The following is a 15173-nucleotide window of genomic DNA, read 5'->3' on the forward strand; positions in this document are numbered from 1 at the left end:
ACATTCATCATGGTTGGAATATTACATCCCCAAGTCACTTGTGGCTTCCTTCACGTAGGGAAAAAAGAGTGTTTTATGAAAAAATTTGTAATACAGTAGAGATTAATGGAATGTGGAGAGGAAAATGCTTTCAATTTCTCTTGTAAAGTGAAAGCAGGGCAGCGCGGAAATCTTGTGTTCTATTTGTATTTTGTTAGATCTCTAACATCCGCAGTACATGGCTGGGTTGCATGAGCTCTTTGTGCTTTGTTGACAGTTGACAGACAAAGCAAAATTATTCCTGAAGCAAGGTACTGTGTACTTAGTTGTGACCTATTATAGCCTAAGAATGTAGCTTGCTTTTGAGTTGGATAAATAGAGAGAGCATTTTATAGAATAGACTTGAATATACTAAGAGAGATTTTAGCTGCCCATACAGAAAGATACATGTCCTCCATTGAACTTTTTTCCCCCAAAATGTAATTTTCCACATAAAGTCATTCTAAGTATATTTTCCCTGGTTGCTTGCACGGAGACGATTTTAACTGTTCTAGTATTGTCCTACAGTGGTAAAATAAAATTGCTGGTAATTGTTGGCTTTCTCTGCTCACAGCATAGCAGAAGAAGATGGTTTCCATGGGGCTCTCTAATGTGCCTCAGGTACATCTTCTGATGCTCATCCTCTGATTGCAAATTAAAATAACAAGACTATGGTATTGGATTTGATGCGAGGCAAAGCAGAACAACTTGCTAATTTATCATGTAATGTACAATTGCTGAGGTTGGAATTTGTCCACTTGTAGTGCTATTCTATGTGTCTAAATGAGGACCACTGTTTGCATCTAACCTATCATAACAGTTTGGGAGTGCTCCATTATGCTTTGAGCAAACTGATGGCAGAGTATGGTCCTTGCACAAATGATAAGATCAATAAGTTTCAAATAACTTGGATGAAATGACATGTGACTGTTCACTTAAAGAGATGTCTTACTTTAAAAATCAATTTTAATAATATTTAAAATTCTTACATTGACCGATGAGGCATTTTCTACTTCTCTTTTGTTTGGTAATTTTGTTTAAAAATATTTTTGTATTAACTTTGGTGAATAGTTAGTGTATGTGTATATTTTTCCTGATTTGCTCTTTCATCTCCTACTCTGGCACCTCTCTGAGACTTAATAATCACTCTGATGTGCCAGGATGTTGCAGTGTAGAAGATTTAACTTTAAAAGTAAAATTATATTCATGTTAAAACTTCCCCTAGAGATCTTAGGAAAATTTTCTCCCAGTTTTGGGTGCAAATGTGGGTCAGAAAGCAATTTGTTTTTTGATATTTCTGGAAATCCCAAATCATAACATGTCATTCTTCAAAAGCAGCTGTGGGCCCATACTGTGCACTGTCTATAAGAAGGCCCATTTTACACTGGGAATAATTCTGTGACAGAAAAATGTTACTGTAAGGGAACTCCAGAACATTTATAAATGGTTTTGGGTGAAAAGAGTGTCTGGTATTCTCAAAGTGCATATAGTTCGGGGAGAGGAGCAGTTAACAGCCATTATAGAAAAATAGTAATGATATGATGAACTCTGTAAGAGCATGCATGCTGGCAGACCTCGCCCTGTGACCCTGTCACTGCACTCCTGGAGAGCCATTACAGTTTTAAATAAATCATACTTCACTGCAGTAGTGTTCTGTTGTCTCTTGAATCTATGTGAATCCCTAAATAAAGTACTTTCCTTACTGTCTATTCTGCCGTCTATAACTTCAAATCCAGTATAGTTTTATTAGGAAAAACAGAAATTTTACTTGTGTTGATGGCATAGTTGTACTATTTTGCAATCAAGTTGAGAAGCAGTTCCGCCTAATCTTACCAGTTAGCCCTCTTTGTAGTTCTCCATTTGGGGATAACATCAGGTGGAAATTGACCAGGTTCTTTCCTAGTTAGAATAGTGAGTTGTCAGCTATAAGTACAGCACTGATGTCCCCCAGTACTGGAGAATAACAATAGTTGACACTTACTGAATGTTTGTGTGGGCTTTCTTATTTGGTCCTCTGAGCAACTCTAATAGGATAAACATTACATCCGGTATCATAGATGAGGAAACTGAGGCTTAGAGAGCAGTTTGGCCCCTTCATACAAAATCACCTATTAATAAGTGGGAGGGGAGAGAGCACGCTCAAGTGCTTTTTCATACCTGTTCAGTTTTCTTCATTGAGTGTAAACATTTTGTGCTAGAGACTGGGTAAGACACTACCATATCCAAAACGAGTCATTCCCCAAGGGCCTGACCATCCAGTTAGGAAGGTATGATAAAGATGGTTCCAGGACAGTGGACAGCAGGGTCTGTTCAGTGGCTACTGGACTAGAAGAAGTCCCTGAGGGTTGGGGAAATTTTACAGGTGAGGAATGTAAATGATGCTCAGTGAATGGGCATTTTAGGCAGAGGTTCTGTGGCATGAGCAGGAACAGGGAGTTGGCAATAGGCAAAAAGTGATGATGACAGAAAGCCAGCACTATGGGACAAATAGTGAGAAAGGAGGAATGGGACCAAAGCATGGTATAGGAAGGTATACAATTGGAGGATGGGAGTAGAGAGGTCTTGGAAAGCTACACTTGGAAAGGCTGTGCGTTGGCTGTGGGAGAGTATGGAGTCAGGGAAACCTGGCACAGGCTACCACAGTAGATCATCATTGAGGTCTGGGTTCGAGTGCGGTTGGTGATAATGGAACTATAAGGCCAATGGACAGATTTGGTGACTGACTGGAAATTAGTGAAGGACCCCATATATTTTAAAGAGCATGAAAACTACTGTAAATTTTTTTTCTACTGTGACTTTTAAACCCCTGTTATTTTCCATAAACCTGATCCTGTGCATTTTTTATTTTATTGCTTCTATTCATTTATTTTCTTCAAAAGATAGTTTGAATGCCTTTTATGCACCACATTTCCGTGTGTGGGTAATTTCTGTGTGTACATCCTTCTAAAAATAGAGATGTACATGAATTAATAGCAATTTGTGTTTAAGGTGCAACTGTTAGGAATGCCTCAGCTACAAGTGGAAATCGATCCCTTTTTAGCATGTGAAGACAGAAACCATTTTTGTTGAGGCCTCAGAAATATAATTTAGCAATCAGAACCAATCAGCATTTAACACAATTTCATACACAATGATTTCAAGGTATTAGTGATGCTGAGACTAAAGCAACAGGTGATAAGAGTTTTGCATGTTTTGATAAAGGTTTGTTTTGCGCTTGGACAGGCTGGCTTCACCTCGTTTGAACCCTCTACTTATAAACATGGTTAAAGTAGCAATCTGAAAACTTAATGACCCTATTCTTCTTGGTTATGACAATTTGGGATTTACACGTGGTATTGCATAATAAGATGACATATTTGGATGGCAGACATCCTCAGAGTGGTTCTGGGTTTTTTTTAAAGCCAAACCTTTTTATAGGTTGGAGTTTTCAAAAAGCTACACATTATTAAATTTTCTTTTTCCTTCACTGACTTGGCAGTATACCTTTGGGCTGCATGTTATTTCCCAACATGGGAAATGAAAATAAGTTTATTTTTGCCCTTGTGTTACTTCAAAGAGATTTTATACAACATTGGTATTTTCTTTTGCTTTTATCACCAATGGGAGGCAAAATGCACTGTGAGATATTGTAAGATTTGCTTCATCATGGAATATTTTCAAAAATCTGACATATTTATTTTTAACAGCTCAAATGTTCCTTGAAGGGTGTATTTAGCACAGTCAGTCAATATTTGCTGGGGAAACAAAGGGTTAACCAAATGTACTTGACAAAACTGAATGGAAGCAAAACATATATTAAATATAACTGGGGCCTCTTTCCCCCATTAAAGAGTTTTATTTAAAATGCACCATGACCAAAAGCTTAATTATGAAAATAAAACAATAGGCATAAAGAGTTACAGCCTTCTAATATTTTTTTTCAGCCCCAGTTCCCTTCACACAGTTATCAGCATGTTTAATTTCCATGCATAATAGCACTAGTTATTGTTGTCATTTGTAAAGGGAGATTAACAGATAGTAAGTACAAACAAACCCAAATAAGTACTGAATAGAGAGGTGACAAAGAAGAAAAGACCTCTTTAATGTTAATTATAACTGGTAGGAAGTCTAGACAAATTATATTATCTGTTTTCTATATGATTTGAAAGGACATTTAGTTAGTAACTCTGTCAGAGATAGAGTTGGGTGTTTGCTTTAGAAACAGGTGAGGTGACAATTTAGCATCTCCCTGGATGGCAGCTCACCTGGTGAGTCATGAAGTTGTGGTAAATTAATAAAATCAAGTTTCAAAAACACCTGAAAAGAACTGTAGCTTTTTGAACATTGTATTTAAAAAATAATTTTAACCCTGGGTTGTATTCTGGTACTCAATACTTTATTGTCTCAAAACATGATAATTGACTTACCTGCTTGCTTTTTAAAAAATTTTGTTAAGAATTGAATGAATTATAACTGTGGTTGTGACTATTAACTGATAAGTGTTCCCAAGTGTGTAAAGTCTCAGGTAGCAAATGTAGTGTCAGAAATCCAAATAAATGAATGGGTGGTTCATTCTTGTATTTTTCATACATCATTTCCCTTGAATGCTACTGTTTCCTTTATTAATATGCATTTAAACCCAAGCCTATGTAGGGTACTTTCAGAAACAACTAGTCTCACCTTTTGTTTTATAAGCTACATTTAAAATGTACTACCAGCTGTTGCTGTCAATCCCATTATCCCTCTGTCTCCCCCATGCCTGGAACATGCTAAACCAAAGTATATTTTTTCTTTAATTCTTGAGGACCATCAATTTTGAGCTGCACTCTTAATGACTTTTTTGGAGGGAACAAATCCGTGTTATTTGTAAAGGCATCTGAATTTCAGAACTCTTAAAATGTATCCTCAGATCAAGAAAATTGGTAATAGGCCCTAGGAATTGAAAGAGTTGCCTATGACTAAGAACCACTGATTCTCTTTTCTAGTTCAGGGTCTTTTGCTATGGTAGTAGCCATATGTCTCAGATCAGTAGAATCCACTCGACTCAATCTCTTCTCTGTTATTTTAGTTGGTACTGTGCAAGGTGGTTCTTAAAACCATACCATAGCGAATTGCTGTTTTGTTTTTGTGTATGCGGATCTTGCTTTCCTATTTAGATGATAAAACTTCCTGAGACTGTATACCTGGGGACTCTTTGCCTATTCCCCACAGTATTTAATACAATTCTGGGCATATATTAAAGGTTTCATAAGGATTCCTTGAGACTCTACCTGAAAAGTTGATGTTCCTACTGAAGGTGGGAGTGAAGTATATTCTGAATGTATTGTCTAGATGAATTTTGTATTCTTTAAAGGCAGCATCTTTTATTTGAGTCAGAAAGTTCTACAGTGTACTTTCTCTGGTGTGAAAGCCATAACGAGCTGGAAGAACTGATTCTGGGCACTTTCGCTTGAGTTTGGTTGTAGCTACTTCCAAGAAGAAGATTGAGGTCACTCAACAGAAAACTGAGCGGGGACATCCTACAGCTTTGGATTAATGCCACGTGACAACTTTAATAAGCGACAGATGAAAGTCCCTAAAGTAATTCAGCAATATTTGTCTATATACTGCTCTTATCTGGAGAGAAAAGGTGTTGGCCTTTTCTGAAACTGAGGTTGCTCAGTTTCGAAACAGGGAGTATGGTTAAACATGTCATTGATCTTTGCTTCATCGTATCACAGTCATATCACACATCATTCTCTTCACTCTTGTGCACATTTTCTCTCTGCCTAAGTTGTCTTCCCTGCCTCCTCCACCTACTAAACCTCTACTTACTCCTGAAGACCAGTTCAGAAGTTCCACTTCACCAAATACTCCCAACACCCAAATTCAGCTGGTTCCCTACTCACGGCTCCCCAGGCGGGGACCACATGCAACAAGGGAACATACTTTGTTCACCTTTATCCCCTAGTGTTTCACCCTCATTTGCCTTAGGGCTCTCATGCCTAATACATGTAGCACTAAAGCCCACAGGCCCTGGTGCCTTCATAAGAACACCAGAGTTTGCTCAACCCCACATGTGAAGTCTTGAAGAATTCTATGTTTAACAGTTAAGTTTTATAGCAAACAGAGCTCATTTAAGTTAACAGATATGTTGTTACCACATCTATATGAGAAAATTTAAACAAGGACTGTGAGAGAAGGTACCTGAAGAAAGAAAGCGAGAGAAGAGGAGGGTTTTAAAGGCCAGGGAAGTGGGCAAAGGCTATTTGAAACTACTGGAAAAGAGTGGTTGGTTGAAGTTGTCCTTGAAAACATTGCAGCCAATTTTATGCCCCCAGGGAGCATGCATAAAAGAATCTGTTTTCATTAAAAAGGAGATAATTGCTTACATTTTTAAGTGTTTCTTTTATGTCAAAGATAGTTGTAGGCACTTTAAATGTATCCCATCATTATAACAAACCTATAAAGAAAGCGTTGTTATTGTGCCCATTCTATGGAGAAGGAAACTGATCAGAGCAATTAAGTAGTCAGCTGTTGGGAAAGTCATTCATTTCTACTCAGTATATTCTTTACTTTAGTAATGGCCTTTCACTTCAGTTCAGTTGCTCAGTCGTGTCCGACTCTTCGCAACCCCGTGAATCGCAGCACGCCAGGCCTCCCTGTCCATCACCAACTCCCAGAGTTTACCCAAACTCATGTCCATCGAGTCGGTGATGCCATCCAGCCATCTCATCCTCTGTCATCCCCTTCTCCTCCTGCCCCCAATCCTTCCCAGCATAAGGGTCTTTTCCAATGAGTCAACTCTTCGCATGAGGTGGCCAAAGTATTGGAGTTTCAGCTTCAGCATCAGTCCTTCCAAAGAAATCCCAGGGCTGATCCTCAGAATGGACTGGTTGGATCTCCTTGCAGTCCCAGGGGACTCTCAAGAGTCTTCTCCAACACCACAGTTCAAAAGCATCAATTCTTCGGCACTCAGCTTTCTTCACAGTCCAACTCTCACATCCATACATGACCACTGGAAAAAACATAGCATTGACTAGACGGACCTTTGTTGGCAAAGTAATGTCTGCTTTTGAATATGCTATCTAGGTTGGTCATAACTTTCCTTCTAAGGAGTAAGCATCTTTTAATTTGATGGCTGCAGTCACCATCTGTGGTGATTTTGGAGCCCCCAAAAATAAAGTCTGACACTGTTTCCACTGTTTCCCCATCTATTTCCCATGAAGTGATGGGACCAGATGCCATGATCTTTGTTTTCTGAATGTTGAGCTTTAAGCCAACTTTTTCACTCTCCTCTTTCACTTTCATCAAGAGGCTTTTTAGTTCCTCTTCACTTTCTGCCATAAGGGTGGTGTCATCTGTATATCTAAGGTTATTGATATTTCTCCCAGCAATCTTGATTCCAGCTTGTGCTTCCTCCAGCCCAGCGTTTCTCATGATGTACTCTGCATATAAGTTAAATAAGCAGGCTGCTGCTGCTACTGCTGCTAAGTTGCTTCAGTCATGTCCGACTCTGTGCAATCCCAGAGATGGCAGCCTACCAGGCTCCCCCGTCCCTGGGATTCTCCAGGCAAGAACACTGGAGTGGGTTGCCATTTCCTTCTCCAATGCATTAAAGTGAAAAGTGAAAATAAAGTGGCTCAGTCGTGCCCGACTCTTAGCGACCCCATGGACTGCAGCCTACCAGGCTCCTCCGTCCATGGGATTTGCCAGGCAAGAGTACTGGAGTGGGTTGCCATTGCCTTCTCCAATAAGCAGGCTACTGAACTAAAACCCATCAGTTTACATTCTGCATGTAATCATGAGTTTTTATTGGGAGGTTTTGATATATTAGGTGGCAGGAGTATTTCTTTTAAGTAAAGAAACTAATGTCTCATGTGATCTCTCTTTTTTCCCCCCAAACTTTGAGTTTCCTAATTTTTATGTTTGGCACATAGATCAAATTAACATGACAGGAAAGAAGGGTAGGGAGCTATTTCAGAATCTATTGGATGACATGAATCTACCTTGATCACGATAAGTCTTATCTTGATCACGAAAGGGTTTTTGTTTGTATTGGTTGACACAGTACAAATGGTGGTGATAGGACTGAAGCATTCTCTTTGTCTCTCCAGGGCTGGTTGATTTGTGAAGAGCCCACATGTCGAAATCGAACTCGGCACGTTCCCCTTCAGTTCTCCCGAAATGGACCCCTTTGCCAAGTCTGCATGAAAGCTACACTTCGACTAGAGGTAATGGTCGCCTCATGCTCAAGAACTGTACGTGGCAGGACATGGGGATGTTAGCTTGTAACTTCTGGGAAGTGGATATTTGGTGTATGCCCTGTGGTGATACCCTACTACCACACACATGTATTTATTTTCACATTATGAACAGTATATATTTATAACTAAAAGAGAAATTGATTAGTTCTCTTACGGGTTACTCAGATGTCTTTGGTTACCACTTTTTAATTACAGAGAAGAGATAACTTTTGTAGAAGCTACTGTTACCTTCAGAGTAGATCAGAACCCCTTTTGCAAAGGCCAAAAAACCTCCCAAACCTGTACCATAAAGGGCTGATTTGATTTTTGTGGAATTCATTGTTTCTGAGTAGCAGCACAGAGGGGTAGTTCTCAAACCTTTTCTCACCTCAGTACATAGACTCTCAGTGACTCCCATCTGGTGAGCATGCAGTCTGGAAGCACTTTCCTGGTAATTAAGATGCCGTCCCTCTGTCACCCACTGTGAACATCATAGACCCAAGCAGCATTTGCTCCCGTGTAGGGAGAGGGGTATTTGAAAGTCTTCCAGGCAAAGCGGATTTTGTGATCAAGTAATTCAAGCCAACTCTGAGTTCAGTTCAGTTCAGTCGCTCAGTCGTGTCCGACTCTTTGAGACCCCATGAATTGCAGCACACCAGGCCTCCCTGTCCATCACCAACTCCCGTAGTTCACTCAAACTCATGTCAGATAGTCAGGTTAAACAGGACTTACTGTAGACTGTCACAGAACCTGTAAAATGATAAGGTGCAGTCTACTTCACTGATATAGGACTGTTACGTGCCTCACTTTCCAAATGTTTCTGGTCCAAGGATTTATAATGATCTGGGTGAGAAGAGTGAGAATAGGAAGCTTGTTACTTATTTACTTATTTTTTAACTCATAGACCAGTTTTAACAAAATTTTGACTTCAGATCTTTTCACTGAAAAGAGTTGATACACAGGCTAGTTTTAGGAAAATATTTTAACATAATATAACACTTAACAGAATTTAACAAGAATTACAAGTGGCTGCCACCATTGTATATTCCCTTGTTCTTATGCATATCCATATGTATTTTTACGTGGTTTCAGTCATAGTGAAGATATGCTTTTATATTATGTTTATCTTTTGTTGAGCATCTGTCTCTGTTGCTATTTAATTTTCAGTACTAAACTTGTAAACACAAATTTAACCATTCCTTTCATTGGACAATTTAGGCTACTTTTACTACCCCTTTACTAGAAAATTGTGATGAATGATTTCCTGCTTAAATTATTTATTATTTGAAATATTTGTCAACAGTACACATCCAAGTGCGTAAATTTAATGTAGACATGATTCAGGTTGCCATACTGCTTTCTAAATGGATTACCCCAACTTAGGTGCCAGTTTTACCTCTACCTTTGTAGCATTTGTGCATTATCATTCATTTATTTTTAAGTAATTTGATGGGTATAAAGTGTTCCTTGACTTATTTTTAGTATGTCTTTGTTAATTAGATGGTAGATTTTTTAAAAAATACGATGCACATAAGTGAGAATTAGTTGTTGTAGTGAATTCTTTTTACGTCAGTCTCGTCTTATGACTTGCATCAGCAGGTGCAGAAAGAGAACAAAAGTATATATATTTAGTGTGAGTCATCAATCCAGTTGTAGACTCCAGGGGAATCACCTTGCTTCATGAACCGATGCTGCCTTTGAGATTTTTTAAACATCTAGCTCATCAAATCATGTTCAATGAAAACTGAATTAGTTCTTAGAAAGTCAGCCAATCTTAGGATTCCATTCTTGGTGACAGAAAGTACAAGGAAAATGTACAGCTAGTAGATCGGTAACTTTCCAGTAAGTGCTGATGATGTTATTGGTAGTGGTTTAATACATCAGGTTATGTTTTATCATTTATGAACCTTTTTTAAATGAGTGAACCAACACACACATTTTGAAGTATTTTTTCCCTTCATTTTCTTGTCCTCAAAATGGAAGCATGTTAGGTAGGCATTTACCAACTACTCAGGGGCATTTAGCTCCTCAGGCCATGTTGCTGCTCAGAACATGACCCCCTGGAATAACTGGAGGTTCAGAGCATCCTGGTTGGTGATCTTGCTCTTCGCCATTCCTTGCAGGGACCTTAACAGTGGGACTGAGCCTACTCCTCTTTAGTTCATTTTCAGTTACTAGTGATGAGTAGGAAATCTCTTAATTCTGTTTATGATGTTCCTGGGCTTTCCTAATAGGAAGAAAAAGCTATATCTTTTTAGAGATCATTCTAAAGTGGCTCCAGAATCAGTGATGCCATGGGCAAGATCATTATAATTAGGGTTTTCCAGAGGATCTATTTTGCAGGATTATGCTTATCTGGTTCTTAAGTTCTGGGTGATTGTGTGTCAGTCATACATTACCTTCATTTAATCATAATTTATTGAACACCTATTATACCCTAGGCACTTTGCTAGGGACTAGGGACATAGCAACGAACAGGACATTTCCTTATTTATAAAGCTAGTTTAGGATTGCATTACATGTATTATGTAAAATTGATATCTGTGGGCAGAATTAGGCATTTGTAAATATCTGTATGGGGATAAACATTAGAGTTTCCTAATGCTTAACTAGTGAGGACTTTAAATACATTGTCAAGTTTGACGTTATAATACTTACCTCTTACGGTGCCAATCTGATCTTCACATAATAAATCTACTCTCATTTAGTCCTGTGTTGTAGTTGGCTTGAGTACTTCCCAGAATTGACTTGGGATTTGAGAGCTGGCTCTTCTTCTGGCTTCTCTTGCCAGAGTTATGAGAAAGAAAGCTTGGACAGTTTTGTTCCCAGGGTTTTAGACGTGTCTCTCTTAGATAGCTTAAAAAAAACAAAACAAAACAGAGATAAATCAGTTAAGAGTTTTCAGGTTAATGGCAATTTAACAGTATACAAATTTCTGATTATGAGAAGTACACTCTCTGGGCATTCTCTGCACATAGAAAGTGCAAATAAATACAGGAATGAAAACTCCACTGTATGTGTAAGTTCCCAAGTGAATAGAACCTTTTTTCACACTGATGATAGAGATAAGACTTATCCAAGTTAGTGAATAATTATTTTAATATATATTTATTTTAAGGATGTGGGTTTTTGACTTATTAAGGTGGTCAAGTCTGTATCGCTGTGATCCGAACACACAGGGGATCTTATATTATGTAATTAACCAAAAATAAAGCATTAGTTTGGTTTTGTTTTCTAATTAGAACTGAGATTGAAACCAAGTTAAACTTTTTCTCATTAACATTGCCTTTCTTGATGTGGAGATGAGAAAATATCTGCATGTGACCCACTTGCCACTCCTGGCTGGAATGGGGGGGAGGTAGGAGCACTGTGGCAGAGTTTGGTTTATTCAACTAAATTTCTTAAAGGCCTCTTATGAGGAAAGCACTAAAATGACTTCAGGTCCTACTGTGGGACACCCCTAGTGTTTCTCACATTACCCTTAATTGTAGAATTGTTAAAATCTTTTGTGACAGAATGTTTGTACCATGTAAGGACTCTGGCCTTCATGGGAGAGGGGAAATACTGAACTCGTGATCATTGTATGTTGCAATTTCATTATGGCTGTGGCTGATGGATTATTGATTTAAAAAGTAACTTAGAGACAGTGTGAATGTTGCCAGGCTATGTGGGACAATGTCTTGTTTCTGTGTAAGATGAAAACAGTTGTGGTCTCTTAAGGAAGTAATCATAAGCTGTACAGGAAGAGAAACTTGGGACTATGATGGAAAGTCTCAAACAGCTGTACTGAGTCATTGGTTACTCTCCAGTAGACAATGGGCTTTTATCATGAATGACCCTTTGGAATTCTCTGCTCTGATTTTCCTGTGCTTGTGTTTTGATGCAGAGTTTTGGGCTTCTCTGGTGGCTCAGACGGTAAAGAATCTGCCTGCAGTGCAGGAGATCTGGGTTCGATCCCTTGGTTGGGAAGATCTCCTAGAGAAGAGAATGTTTACCCACTCCAGTATTCTTGCCTGGAAAATTCCATGAATTGAGGAGCCTGGTGGGCTACCGTCCATGGGGTTGCAAAAGTTGGACATGACTGATCGACTAACACTTTTTGCTAAATTCTACATACAGATTTGCCTACCATGAAGCAGATACTAGCCTTCCTTTCAGTATAGTATTTTTCTATTTTTTAAAAAATTATTGAGATGAAATTCACATGACAGAATTAACCATCTTAAAGTGAATAATATAGTGGCATTTAGTGCATCCACAGTGTTAAGTGATCACCACCTCTTGTCTAGTTCCAAAACATTTTCATCACCCACCCCCCGCCCAAAAAAAACCCTTTGTTTGTTAGGCAGTCACTCCCTATTCCTTCCCATTTTTTGGGCTACTGGAAACGACAATCTGCTTTCTGTCTCTATGGATTTACCTAGGTTGGATATTTCATATAAATGAAACCATACAGTATGTGACATTCTGTAACTGGGTTTTTTCACTTAGCATAATGTTTCTGAGTTTAATCTAAGTTGTAACCTGTGTCAGTACTTCATTACTTTTTATGGCCAAATAATAGTTCATTGAGTAGATATATCACAATGTATTTATCCATTTATCTGTTCATGAACATTTGAGTTGCTTCTTTCAATATGCTTTTGAAGTTTATTTTGTTTTCATTACTTAGAGAGATCTTGTGTTTGGTCTCAATTTGTCATATGCCTCCATTGTTGGTCCTAGTTTAGCTAAATGGTGCTATACGAGGCTAGACTGATCTTCCTTTTTCCTGCTTTCGGTAAGCACCTACTCTTTGCCTGTTTTCTGAGAACCTTTTAGGTACTTGAAGGTAGCTATCTTCCTAAGCTTTTCCCTGCTAGGCCAAGTATCTTTAGATCTTCAACCATTTCTCTAGTGCTTTGCTTTCAGAATAATGATCCTAGTCCAGGGTTTATGTCCTGATAAAATGATTAGCCCCAAATTGCACACAGCTGTTGGATAGCTCTCATTACCACTAGTGTAGCGCAAAATGAACCTGCCACTACCAGCTTTTTCTAGGTAATACATTTCTGTGAAGTCTTTTTAGGGTTGCATTAACTTTCTTGACATCCATATTCACAGCATTGATTCATTTTGCATGTTCTGTGTACTCAAACACATAATTTCTTGGCACATAAAATTGCTAAGCCATGCCTTATCAGGTTTTCTGAGATGCAGGTGGTTTATTTTTACCTAATGTAAGACTCCATTAGTACTGTATTAGTTTCCTAGGGATGCTATAATGAAGTACCTCAAACTGTGAGTGTCTTAAAACAACAGAAATTTCCTATTTCACAGTTCTGGAGGCTAGCTGGAAGTCTGATATCCAGGCATCATAGGGGACTCTTTCCCTCTCTGAAACTTGTAGAGGAGGATCATTCCTTGCCTCTTCTAGCTTCTGGTAATCCCTGGCATTCTTTTGCCTGCAAATGCATCACCACAGTCTCTGCTATCACAGTTGTGTCTCTTTTCTTCTTCTTATAAGGATATAGTCATGCTGGATTAGGGCCCACTGTATGACCTCACCTTAACTTGATTTTATCTGCCAAGATCTTATTTCCAAATAAGGCCACGTGCACAGGTACTCTTAGTCAGTTCAGTTAGTTCAGTCACTCAGTCATGTCCGACTCTTTGCGACCCCATGAATCGCAGCACGCCAGGCTTCCCTGTCCATCGCCAACTACAGAATAGACATTTAATTTGACAGTGTCATCAACAGTGACCCTCAAGGTCACATTGTGGTCCAAGGTGACCGCACAAGCTCCTTTAAGGCATCACAGACTACAGGACACAGAAAAGGCTGAAGAGTCCAAAGGTTGCGCTTCCTAGCCAAGTCAGTTCTTTGAGCAGTCTTCTCAGAACTCCCACCCAATACTCCTTACATTTCATGAGCCAGAAATTAGTCACATGGATATAATAGCTTATTTTGTTACTAAAAAGAGAAAAAGAGTAGACTGGGTATTGGGAGCCAACCAGCACTCTCTGTGGCAGAGACCTTCCAGTGAACCCTGTCAAATCTCCCTTTGCTGTGCTCAGCCCATCACTGGCCCATTGTGGATAACTTGGATCCTGGTTCTGCCGTGCGCCCAGTCTTTTGGCTTCTACATATCTGATGCTGTGATTAGCCTTCTCTTTTTAATCTTCTCCAAAATATCGATTAAAATGAAGTACATTTCTGCCCATTCCAGTGGCTCAATGCCTCCTTCCAAGTGGACGCTGCTCCATTCTAATCAGCACCCTTTGTGGAGGATTGTTCTACCAGTTGCTAATTATCTTTGCTTCTAGCTTATCATTCTCTGCAGCGGGTTTCTCCCAAGGGGAAAACCACAGCGTTACTGAACCAGATGCTGATGGTCTCGTGGTTTCATAACTATCTTGGCCCCTGAAATGAGAAATCATACAGTCCATCCCTTCAATATTCTGGCATTCTAAGCAGCATATTTATAAGAATGTGCTTGCAATGTACTCATTCTGTACCCCTAGAAGCCAGTTGCTTAAGGAGAGGGCATTTCAGATATTTCTTTTAAAATATGATTTCAGTAATTGGCTGGGAGAGAGTAAGACCCCATGTGATGATCCTGGCCAAAGACACCTAACTGAGGGAGTGATGAGACAGGACCATCTTGATAAATCATGGAATGTGATATGATTTGCTGATACATATTAACTAATTATAACTGCAGAAATAATTGTTAAAACATAGACTTAAAAGAAACAAGAGGTAACCTAATATTAAAAATTACTTACAAAGTTTCTGATCACCCCTAGTGGAAAAATCACAGACCGAAAGATATAGACCCTGCCTTTCATAGCCTTCTCTTCTCATGGAGAAAGTAAGGAAGTACAGACTCACAATGCTCTGATGAACAGATGAGAAAGATGAGACTGAGGCTTTGTGATTGGCCCTCCCTCCTCAGTTGAGATAGGAAA

General features: G+C 39.0%; 1 protein-coding gene across 1 annotated transcript in view; it reads left to right on the forward strand.

Moving 5' to 3' along the window:
* POLA1 (DNA polymerase alpha 1, catalytic subunit) overlaps positions 1–15173 on the forward strand; it is a 291484-nt gene that overhangs the window by 177328 nt on the left and 98983 nt on the right. The window contains exon 35 of the mRNA XM_070289875.1: positions 8094–8210. Coding sequence (XP_070145976.1) covers positions 8094–8210 — 117 coding nt within the window. The remainder of the gene's footprint in view (positions 1–8093; positions 8211–15173) is intronic.

Source organism: Ovis canadensis, chromosome X (genome assembly GCF_042477335.2).
Source record: "Ovis canadensis isolate MfBH-ARS-UI-01 breed Bighorn chromosome X, ARS-UI_OviCan_v2, whole genome shotgun sequence".
Classification (NCBI taxonomy): Eukaryota; Metazoa; Chordata; class Mammalia; order Artiodactyla; family Bovidae; genus Ovis; species Ovis canadensis.